This window comes from Populus nigra, chromosome 15 (genome assembly GCF_951802175.1).
Source record: "Populus nigra chromosome 15, ddPopNigr1.1, whole genome shotgun sequence".
Lineage (NCBI taxonomy): Eukaryota > Viridiplantae > Streptophyta > Magnoliopsida > Malpighiales > Salicaceae > Populus > Populus nigra.
Genome location: NC_084866.1, coordinates 13,237,250 through 13,249,189, shown reverse-complemented (window position 1 = coordinate 13,249,189; position 11,940 = coordinate 13,237,250). Strand labels below are relative to the sequence as shown.

The 11,940-nt window shown below is 32.9% G+C and overlaps 2 protein-coding genes across 2 annotated transcripts; one reads left to right on the top strand and one right to left on the bottom strand.

Moving 5' to 3' along the window:
- Positions 1–2,770: 2,770 nt before the first annotated feature.
- On the bottom strand, positions 2,771–4,838 carry LOC133674771 (36.4 kDa proline-rich protein-like). Its single transcript, XM_062095998.1, has 2 exons — positions 3,775–4,838; positions 2,771–2,981 (listed from the first exon to the last, which is right to left on the bottom strand). Exon 1 carries the CDS (start codon positions 4,710–4,712, stop codon positions 3,786–3,788), a length of 927 nt encoding a protein of 308 aa, XP_061951982.1. The 5' UTR covers positions 4,713–4,838; the 3' UTR covers positions 2,771–2,981; positions 3,775–3,785.
- Positions 4,839–10,303: 5,465 nt separating this feature from the next.
- LOC133673894 (vesicle-associated membrane protein 711-like) lies at positions 10,304–11,775 on the top strand. The gene is made up of 4 exons (XM_062094824.1): positions 10,304–10,526; positions 10,707–10,897; positions 11,006–11,169; positions 11,685–11,775. The coding sequence occupies exons 1-4, from the start codon at positions 10,304–10,306 to the stop codon at positions 11,773–11,775; spliced, it is 669 nt and encodes a 222-aa protein (XP_061950808.1).
- The last annotated feature ends 165 nt before the right edge of the window (positions 11,776–11,940 follow it).

The following is an 11,940-nucleotide window of genomic DNA, read 5'->3' as shown; positions in this document are numbered from 1 at the left end:
AATAAATTGAGTTCGGTTTTTAACACTCAGAAAAAGGTTAAGATCTGGGCTGTTCGTGCATAAGTTGTAAATCTCGTTATCAAGGATTTGTAATGTAGTGGATTGCCGAAAGGCAGGATCCATGTTCCTTGCACATTGGCTATTCAAAAGGCTGAAACCTGATGCAGGAATGAACTTGCATGTAGATACTTGTAGGGACGAAGCTTTTTATTTACCACCCAACAAAAACAAACCATTGAACATAGATTAGACGAGGTCCATAATCTAACCCAGTTTAGATCCTAGATTAATCGAGTTATTGAGTTAATTTATGGGTTATCAATTCATTTTTAGTTTAGTTTTTTATATAAGTTTTTTATTTTTGATTTTGACTCGGTGAAGTTTGATTGAGTTAATCTGCTTATAAATTAACTTGTGGGGCATCCACCAAATTCAGCTCCTTCAATGTTAAAAACAGATTAAAATAAAATACAACACGAATTAGTCTCCAAATTATCAGAACACAGGGCCGACTGGTCAGGCAAATTGTCTAGGTTTAACAACAACCATGCCATATACTTGTCTTGGTTGAAAATATTGTGGTGGATAGGTGGTTAAGTACGCAGATACAGAGTTCAGAAAAGAATCCAAAGAAATTCTAAATCACAGATACAATTTCTAAGATAAATATTTACAAAATCTTATTGGAAGAAAGCCTGTCTCTTGACGTGGCCCATATTGTTTGCATAATTGAGCTGTGAGGCAGACGAGGCTGTCAAATAGGTTGACTTAGTTAAGAGAATTGTGATATAGTCTTGGAATTCAAAGAGAAAAAAGATAATAACCCTCCAATCATAAGCACGATTTTAGTTCGGTCTTGGAGGAATTGTTTATAATTAGGGTTTCATTCTATAAAAAATCTTCAATCCGAGTCTTTTCATCTAAAATTATTATATTTTTTACAGAAAAAATAGTTGAGTTCTCTTAAGAAAAACCATTTCATGCAGTTTGATTACATGGAATTAAATACACAAAAATATATAATTTGGTTATCTTTGTAAAGAAAAAAAGACTAGATACACCGAGGAATCTCCTAGTTTCAGGATAGGAGCCCCATCAACAGATGCCATACATTTATCTGGAGAAGAGAAGACAAAGTAAGTTCATGTGCATTGCTTAAGGTGGTCCCTGGGTAGCTAATGTTAATGATCATATGTAAGAATTTTATAGGATTTTCATGCGTACATGGAGATCTCAGAGTAGCCAGGCAAGAGATAAGAAGTATGCCACTCTTGTCCATGGCATCTAAAACCAGTTCATAACAACAACAAAAAAAACCAGCTTGTTTGCAATTTGATTTTCACACAGGATGATTCCTTGTCCTTGATGGACCCCTCATCAACGTAGCTAGTTTTTCATATAATAGGTTCATGCATGCCACACCAACTCTTCAGGATATTTGACTGATTATCTATCTGCTTTATATTCTGTCATGTGGTATCAGATCAATGAGTTGACGGCAACTATACCAATGATTAATTAGCCTTAATCGTTTTTAATGCATGATTACTGTTCTGCGGCAGAAAAAACGAAGATAATTATCGAAACTAAAAAAAGAAGAAGATAGAAATTCATTTCAAAACTATTTCAAAAACATATTAATTTATTTTATATTTCTCTAACTAAACACACGATTCTATCTTTTGAAGCACTAACCAAATTAACATGATATCATTTCTTTCTTTGTGGGGTTAAAAGGGAACATTTTAACGGGTTTCCTCCCTTGATCGAGATTAATTATTATAAGGCCGCATCAATAAGCATCCATGTCATTTTGCAATCTCTCTCTCTCTCTCTCTCTCTCTCTCTCTCTCTCTCTATATATATATATATATATATATATATATATATATATTTAATAGTTTACTAACATTGCTACTTTTATCTATATTCTAGACTTATCCTTCAATCATATATTCATAAGATATGTTGCTTTCAAGTCTATCAAAAAAGAAGAAAAGAAAAAAAAGAAAAAAAAGGGTAAAAGAAAGCATGTCATTCACGTTCAAGAGTAACATTTATCTATTTAGAAAGCAGTCTCCCCTGACCTAAAGTTAAGTTGTGAGAGGAAATTGAATAGACTAGCCCATTGGAATCCTGAAAAACCAGCACCGTTCCCCTTCCCATCTCTATCTACTATCTATTGGCAAAAGAAAATATAACACTAGAGGTAAGTAAAAAAACCAAAAAACCAAAAAACCAAGAAAATTAAAAAAAGATAATTAAAAAAATCGAACCATAAAAAAAACCGATTGAAATTATAAAAAAATAGACTAATTCGGTTTGGTTCGGTTCGGTTTCTATTTTATAAACTTAAAATAAAAAAACTGAATCGAACCAAACCGACAATGATAGTATTATAGTAACACTATCATCTTCTCCTTTAATTATCCTTCTCCCTAGCTCCTAACGTATGGTTTGATTTGAAGTACCGGAGACTTTCAAGTTGAAATTCTTAAAATATTAATTAATTAAAATGAAAAAAATATTAATTTAAATTAAATACTACCAATAAAGAAATTATATTGTTGAATTCATATCTTTTAATATGAAAAATAAAGTTCCCAAGCAATTTATTAATTATAAGCAAGTCGGATTACGGGAAAATTAATTATTTGGAATTTCCATGCATGTGTCATGGAAATGTATCGGATATATGCAATTAATAACTCACATTGGCTACCTAAATGTACTAACGAAAGAGAAGAGATGCACAAAACAAATGGGTATCTAACAAATTGAGAACCCAATAAGGTCTTAAATTGAGAGAGAAACATTGTTGATAGCTAGTTTCTTGTCTAAAAGACAAGCCATACATAAAGCATTAATCTTAAAGAAGAAGAAAAATTAAATGGTGTACAATATTGACCAAGAGAGAAAGGAAGAGGGCTCGACATCCTCTCATGTCGAATCTTTCATCCATGGATGATCAGCTAGCTAGTCTGCACATACACACATATATAGATATATCATGAGCCAATTCCTGTCACTATTTACAACTTAGATATGTAAAAACATTATAAAGCAAAAGAATCCATGCAAAAAGAAAAGAAAAAACTTTTCTTTTTTTTAATATTTAGGTCTCTCCCCTAATTGAAATTGACCATCAAATTACAGTCACGACAATATTACGAGGATACATGAGAGCCCATCTTGTTAATTCTTTGTTAATTTGATAATTAGAAGCTAAGCTTATTCATCCGATTGTTTGCAAATAACATGAAGATTGTTTGCACTTAGCAATGTAAAATGGTGTTTTTCTTAACAATATTTTTAAAAATATTAGTTTGTTTTATTAAGAGAAATTAAACATGATGTTTTGGTTTTAAATCTTCCAATTACCCTTGTGGTGCATGTTCTATCGATTATTTTTGGAACATGCATATGAATATTTAAAATGATATTGTTTTGAGATGTTTTTAAAATTAAAATAATATTATTTTAAATTAAAAAAATTAAAACCAAGTTTGATTGGGTTAAATCTCTCGGGATTAATCATGTCAATTTTTATTTGATTTGTATAAACCAAACCCAACTCAAGTCCTGGATTATTTGCCGGGTTTAATATTCTGATTTCAAAATTAAAAAATTAAAATGCATTAACATTCAAACACTACTAGCTAACTCAAGATATTGAGTTTACCTATATATCAACTTAATTAATCAAATTATTAAACAATTTAATCAGGATTTATATGGTTTGAGTTTTTTAGGTACGTAAGGTGTATTACGTACTTAGCTTGGATCTAGAGAGAGCAAGTGTAACCAGGAGGCGGTGTCTTCCCACAAGTAACAAGGAGCTGAAGAGCAAGCGGGACGTAGATGTTGAGGTTAAGAGCTTTGATTTTGAGAGTGGTGCACAAGCAGACTGCAGCTTCAAGTTCAACAAGTCCTTTAAGAACTGGGCAGCACTGGTTCACAACTGGATCACCAAGGCCAACGTGCACTAACCCACCAAGAAGATCCACACAAGCACCAAGTTTTAGTGTATCGATAGGGCATGTATCCTTGGATGAAGGAGGCGGTGGGCATGGCTTTCCCTTTGGTGGATTTGTAATCACTGGAGGAACTGGCAGCACTGGAGGAATTGGCAGAGGAGGGAGTGTCACAGGAGGAACTGGCAGCACTGGAGGAATTGGCAGAGGAGGGAGTGCCACAGGAGGAACTGGCAACACTGGAGGAATTGGCAGAGGAGGGAGTGTCACAGGAGGAACTGGCAGCACTGGAGGAGCTGGCAGTGGAGGGAGTGTCACAGCTGGTGGCTTAACAATCGGAGGAAGTGGCAGAGGAGGGAGTGTCACTGGTGGCTTAACAATCGGAGGAAGTGGCAGTGGAGGGAGTGCCACTGGTGGCTTAACAATCGGAGGAACTGGCAGAGGAGGGAGTGTCACTGGTGGCTTAACAATCGGAGGAACTGGCAGTGGAGGGAGTGTCACAGCTGGTGGCTTAACAATCGGAGGAACTGGCAGAGGAGGGAGTGTCACTGGTGGCTTAACAATCGGAGGAAGAGTGACTGGTGGCTTAACAATAGGAGGGAGTGTAATGGAACCTTTAGGAGTCTTAGGGTGTTTGTTCTTTGGTGTGCCACAAGAATTACATCCAAGAATTGAGGTGGCTGAGGAAATAAAGATCATGCAAATGAAGAGGAGAGCTGAACTTTTGGATGAATCCATGTTTACTCTCTTAATTCGAGTTAGAAAGAAGAGAGAAACGCAATCAGAGTGGTAAAGTTTGTGAAGAGAAGTGTTGTTATATAGGATCGAATATATAGTGATGGATGCAAGAAAACAATAACCCTAGAAGCAGAATCACGTGAACATGGGGCTTATGGTTCGAAAGGCAGCTGCCAAATTTTGCTAGTTGGCAGCTACCTTACAAATGCATGGAACCATTATGAATTTATATTCCTGCTGTAATTACTGCTCCCTTGTCTTTCACCTGCGTCATTGTGGTAGTCAATTCCATATGGGAATAGATTAAAAAAAATTACTTCCATTTCCTAGCTAGTAGCTACGTCTGGTGCTTTTTTAAAAATAAACTAATTGAAAATATATTAATTAAAATATTTTTTTTCAGTTTTGACATCAATATATTAAAAATATTAAAAACAAACCCTAAAAAACAAACACTTCAATCAAGATTCTCAATTTAAAAAAACTATTTTTGAAATTACTTTTCATGAAACAAACGAGGTAATAAACTAGATCATTGCTCGCGCTATGTTGCGTCTTGGATTAATTTTTTTAACAAAAAAAATACTTAGATATTGTTAACAAGTTTTTTTGCAAATATATATATATATATATATATATATATATATATATATATATAAAAGAGATTAATCTGATGTGACTTGATCGACTTGACAAATTCAAAGACAACCCGAATGACTGATAAAAATATAATTTAACTTAGAAAAAATTAGGACATCATCGTTGTTTAAATATTAAAACAACAACATATTAGATCGACTTAGATTAACTCGAGTTAACTTGTTAAATCTGCAACCTTGATCATAAGACTCTGATAACTCTATAGAAAAAAAATATTTTTTTAAACTCAATTCTCAACCAACTCAATATTAAATGATGAAATTAAAAACAAAATTCAACTAAAAAAAATCGAGTCAACTTGGATTAATCTGTTAAACATGGATTATAAGACCGGGATAAGTGGATAATCCTATAAAAAATAAATTATAAAACTTAATTTTCAATAATTTTCAATAACACTGAAAGCATGGAAATAACCATGTGAAAAGAAAAGTATGGAGGTGGAAATTAACCATTGTAATGGCTTTCAAATGGGGGCTACTTGCAAGTGCTTGCAAAATCACCAAACCCTACATAACGCTGAAAGCATTAGAAAAGCAGCAAATTTCTTTCATGCTTTTAGGGTTTTCCTTTTCTTTTTGTAACATTGAGTGAAGTGAGGGAGTGATGGCATATGAAGACAGATTTTGATGCACTGAAGACATCTGTAGTAGTCATATGCAAGTTTTACTTCAAGGTGATTCGAGGCAATCATGCACATGCTATAAATAAATGCATATATTTATATTATATTAATTAGGCATCTGATTTATTGTAGTAAAGTTTTTGCACGTGCAAGGAGATTATATGGATTTAAATGTTTTTTTATAGAATATAATTATATTTAAAAAATACTCTATTATAAACGAAATCACGTTCGCTTATCCCTTGATGAAAAAAAAAAGGGGGAGAAAATCACTTCTGCTTTTATCTCTCTCTCTCTCACACTTGTTACTCTTAAAAGCACTGTTTTCCTGTTAATTTTAGTGCATTAATTTCCGAGTAATATATATATATATATATAGGTTCTCCTACCCTTATACACATGATCAAATATTACTCAAAATATATTTTTTTATTCCTTAATTTTAGAATTTTAATATTGCATGCCAAATCTTTAAGCATGCGTGTGGATCATGTGTTTGATCATATAGATTATTTTTGGTCATTTTGGGTTTTTTTTATTATTATTTTTTCTTCTTGTGATACAATTATTAGCAAAAAAACAAAAGAAAATCCTAAACCCGAGCTATAATTTTTTTGGTTTGGTTTTTTTAAAAAATTAAAAACCATCAAGATTTTCAAAAACTAAAACCAAGCAACAATTTAGTTGAGGTTCTGCGTAGTCTTAGTTGAAGATCGAGTTTGATTTTGGCTTCGGATAATTCAATTAAATACAAGAAAAAAAGATTAAAAAAAAATTGGAACTAATTAAATACATATTCTTACTTTAATTAGCATCACATTCATACTAAATCGATGCTTCACTAAACTTTCCATTATATTCACGAGAAACATCTGGCTTTCCCCATGATCGATCTGCTCGGCAATAGCTTGAAACTTAAATGGAAAGTCTACAGCTTCTTTTGTCCATTTTATATCTGAAATCGATGTATATATGATGAAACCAATTATTGGTTCAGTCCAAAATCCTACGGCAGCATATATTTCTATTTTTTTGACACAAATCAATCAAGAAGTATGTGTGCCCCAGAACGAATTGTTAGACAGATGCATGAGAAAAACACAGCAAGGCAAGCATGTGTTCGTCCTTGGTTAAAATCAGTATGGTCACAAACAGAATGGAGAAAAGAGAACATTGACACACACATGCGAGAGAGAGAGGGGGGGACATGGTGTGTCATATGAACTATTGTCTCCTGTATCCTTTTTTGAATGCTTGGCCATGGTTGTCTTTGAGAGGCTGGAATCTTTTGTAATCTTGTGGATCCGTGATTCTACTTTACTCACTTTTATATGTGATTGGTCTTTCCTCTGCAATTTCTCTTGTCATTGCCATATTATTGTACTTCTCTTTGAAGGTCTAAATTAAATTAATAATAATAAGAAATGGAGAGGGGAAAAGGAGAAAAAGAAGAAACCCTACTTGAAGCTGTTGGCCAGTGATGTAAATAGGGCACATATGATGCTAAATCTACTGTCAACTATAGTCTATCTAGAGATGTTTTTTGGCTTTGATTGTGAGAGGGATCTATCAAGGCTTTCACCATAACTTGGCTAAAATGATGAAAGGCTCAATCTACCCTGGTAAATATGACTCCATTTTGTACGTTAATGTCACTCAAAGATTCAATTTTTATTACCGAGGGAATATTTTTTCATCGTGAAAGGATTTAGTCTTGCCACAAACAAGCTCAAAGATATGGATCCTATAACATCTCTAGGGACCATTTTTTTTATGTATAATATATAGATCAAATTAGTACTTTTGATTTTGAAACGTGATATTTTTCATGTATATAAAATGATTTCTTAAAATATGATTGAGAGAGGTTAGAGTGATCAAATATTGAAAATCTATTTGTAATGCTCAGACTATGTTTGTTTTTCATTAGCTTTCATGTTAATGGTGAAACAAACATAACATCATGTTGGTATATTATAAACTGAGTTTTATGCTGTAGGATATACTAAAAAATTGAGTTTAAAACATAAGTTTTGTACAGTAGTTTTTATATGCTTTTTAAACTGAGTTTTGTAAATGTTCTTTATTGTTCTTCTTTTTACTATTTGTAAAAAAGCCAAAACATTTTATTTAAATATTTTATACATGTTTTTTTACACATAAATTTCAATCACAATTTTTATCAAATACGTATCTAAATCCAATTATATATAACTAAAAATATTTTTCATAAACTTACCTTTTTCAAGTAATAACCAAAGTATTGAATGAAGTCTTACTCCTTTTAATATATCTTCTTAAAATCAAATTTGACGTTGTAAGAGTAAAAAAATTAAAAGAGTTTTGATTAATCAAAATATTTATCATTGGCTCCGGGGCCAAAATGAAGGACTACTGGCCTGACCGGAGAAAAGAGGGGGGGGGGGGGGCAAGGAGTTTTTCAAGATAAAATCTTTCACAGAACAGTAAACACATGCAGATATCACCTACAATCTTCTTAACCACACCAGATTTCTAGATTTCCAGTACATAAATCAGACAAAGGAACCTATTTATTAGACATTGTCTTGTGTGATGTCTCCATGCAACGACTAACGATGGCTACAAAACCAAACCCAATGGCTCAGATCTTCTCCTGGAAACGAATGGTTCACAGTGTGTAAACAGTTCTCTGTGCCTATATTAGATTTGTCTGGTTGCTGTGGTTTAAGTATTGTTCAGGATCATATGGAATATAAAGTCATAGCCATAGCTTGTTTGAGATCAAGAAAAGAATCTAACCAGGATATAAAACAATCAATTCATGAACAAATGAACCATTTGTTTGACGGTGGATAGAGGGATTTTATTTTTATCCTCGTCCCTGAATTTTATTTTATTTTTTAAAAGTAAAACTCTAAATAGATGTTTGTTAAATAAAACAAATACTCTTTATATGATTAAAACCATACAATTTTCGTGATCCCCCGAACAGACTAATTTTACTCGAGTTTCAAATTAAATTATATAAAAATTATTTCAACATGACTCGATTAACTTGACGGGTTAAAGGAAACTCGGATGACTGATAAAAACTTAGTTCAAATATTTTTTACTTAATTATATAATAAAAAATAGAAACTCACAAAACTGAGCACCAACTCATTACCGAGATATTTTTTTGAGACAACAATAACCTCGTAAAAAATAAATCAAAATAAATTATGAAGTTTAATTCCTGATAACTATATTTTTTCTGGAATCATTTTTAATTTAATAATATAAAAAAAAAATGCTAAAAAAACTAAGCATCAACTCAATGTTGATATATTTTTCTAAGATTGCGATAACTACATGGAAAGTAAATATAAATAAATTATAAAGACAAATTCATAATAAATAACAATTTTAAATTTTAAATAAACCTATTAATAGATAAAAAAAAACACATTATTATTCTAATAAACAATAATATGCGAGGAGGCCTCCTCTTTCGGTACATGTTAATAAAAAATACTGCATTTTTTAAACTGAAGGTGATGAATTTTGATTATATTTTTAATTAATTTGTACATATTTAATTAAAATAAAGATGATAATATATTTAAATTATTTTATACATATTTAATTAAAATAAAGAAGCATATTCAATTAGTTAAAAAGAAGAAGATAACATTCAGTTTTATATCAAAACTATAGTTTATAATATAAAAAAATACTTTTCCTTGACTTAGAGGTAGCAATTGAATCTAACCTAATGAACACCGAACACAATTTCTTAATCGAGATATCGATAGGAATACTTAATACAAGGTTTTTGCTTCTTTGTTCATCTCTTTTAATTAAATGATATATTTTTAGTTGTGAATATTTACCAAATACTTGTAATATTTATTATTAACTGTAATATTTCTTGAAGCATGATTTTTTTCTTTCATACATAAAACTTATTTATCAAATACATTTTGAATTGGGAAATCATTAGGCAATACTTTGGGCTTAATTGTGACATCCACCCATTAATGGGCCAGACCTCTTTCATGCCCACCAAAACCAGTCCAACCAAATTCAGCCCAACTTCATGTCGTTCATTTAAAGCCTAAAATTCTCTCCCTTTCAAATTGCAGACTCCACCCTGTCTCTTCATGCCAAAAAAGGACCTGCACAACTAAATTTATCCCATTCAAAACCCCAATAAAAATTCGAAATCCCATCTCCATTACCACCCTTTAGAACCTTGTTAGCCATTAACACAAAAAAAAAAAAAACCTCTCTTGCCCTTCTCTTTCGGGGTTGGGCAAGAGATCATAAAGAATAATACATCACAATGGGGATATTGTATGGCATGGTGGCAAGAGGTCTTGTGGTCTTGGCAGAATTTAGCAGCATTGCGCAAACAAATGCAAACACCGTAGCAAGGCAGATTCTTGATAAAATCCCTCGTGGAAATGAAGATAGTAATTCATCGTATTCTCATGATCGTTACATTTTTCATGTTAAAAGAACCGATGACCTTACCGTTCTTTGCATGGCTGATGATGCCACCGGACGTAAGTAAGCTTTGTCAGGATTTAATTGATTTAGATGAATGCCTTAATCAATCCATTCATGTATAATACATGTTATGTTGTTGTGTCATTGCTGTATCAAACAGGTTCTTGCCGTGTAAAATTTGTAGATTTTTTTTTTGTCATTTGTAAGGTGTAATGATCACTTGAAATTTTGTGCAGGGAGAATCCCATTTGAATTTCTCGAGGATATTCATCAAAGATTTGTGAAGACATACGGCCGTGCAATTCATACATCTGCTCCCTATGCCATGAATGAAGAGTTTTCCAGGATCCTGAGCCAACAGATGGACCATTTTTCAAATGATCCGAATGCGGATCGATTGAACCGTTTACAGGGTGAAATGAGTCATGTAAGCCTGATCGCATTTCTTTGTCAGATGGTTTTTGATCAATTTGAAAAATCATATGTATGTTGCGCTTAACACATTGCTGAGCACGGGATGGGATATTATCTGCAGGTAAGGAGTGTCATGATCGACAACATTGACAGGGTGTTGCAGAGGGGAGATCGGCTGGCGCTGCTAGTTGAAAAAACTTCCACATTGCAAGGAAATACAATTCGCTTTCGGCGACAGACTCAGCGTTTCAGAAATACACAGTGGTGGAGAAATTTCAAGCTCAAGTAAGTTAATCAGCTAGATAAAAACATGAATGTTCTTGCATAATTGGACTTGTTCATGGAAATAGACTTTGCACTTGCTTCGGATGCGCATTTGTTGACCATGTTGTGCTTAAGAAGGAATGGAATTTGCACAAGGAAAACCTGGGTTTCACACTGGATTCAAGTTATCTGCAGATTACTAGTTCTCATGGTAGACAAATGGAGGACATGTTTTCTCTGTCTCGAGATTACAAAACTCTATGTCTTGTTTTATCATCTACGTAAATTCAAGATAACTCTAGTACATATCCTCTATGTGGGATTAGAACAACGCCCTGCTTCCTTCAAAACGTTTCAAGCTTGACCATATTATGACAATGTCCTTTGTAACTAGACCTTACTGTGGCATTGGTCCATTTACAACATCTGCTTCATTCATTTTTATCGAACGTCTATTATACATGTAAGCACAGTTGCCTGAATTATGTGCTATCCGAAGCATGAAAGAGTTGTGCTATTTTCATTTTGTCTTGCAGGGCTACATTGATACTTTTTCTCTTGATTTTCATTTATACTGCACTCGCATTGTTCTGTCATGGTCCCTCACTTCATTCCTGCTTGAAGTAAAAACGCACAAGATCAGCTGCAGCTGCTGCTGCTGGATGGCTTATTATTACATATTCATGGGTTTGTCCTACTTCTTTCACTTTGTAATTCTTTTATTCAGATGAAATTCAGTGTTGTAATTTTCGAGCAATCCTCAGGAGATTCAAATCTCTTGTACATGTACGA

Excerpts from the sequence above, each read along its gene's own strand:
- LOC133674771 (XM_062095998.1), bottom strand. The coding sequence starts at position 4,712 with ATGGATTCATCCAAAAGTTCAGCTCTCCTCTTCATTTGCATGATCTTT.
- LOC133673894 (XM_062094824.1), top strand. The coding sequence starts at position 10,304 with ATGGGGATATTGTATGGCATGGTGGCAAGAGGTCTTGTGGTCTTGGCA. Across the intron at positions 10,898-11,005 it reads TACAGGGTGAAATGAGTCAT|GTAAGGAGTGTCATGATCGA; the intron begins GTAAGCCTGATC and ends TATTATCTGCAG. Across the intron at positions 11,170-11,684 it reads TGGAGAAATTTCAAGCTCAA|GGCTACATTGATACTTTTTC; the intron begins GTAAGTTAATCA and ends TTTGTCTTGCAG.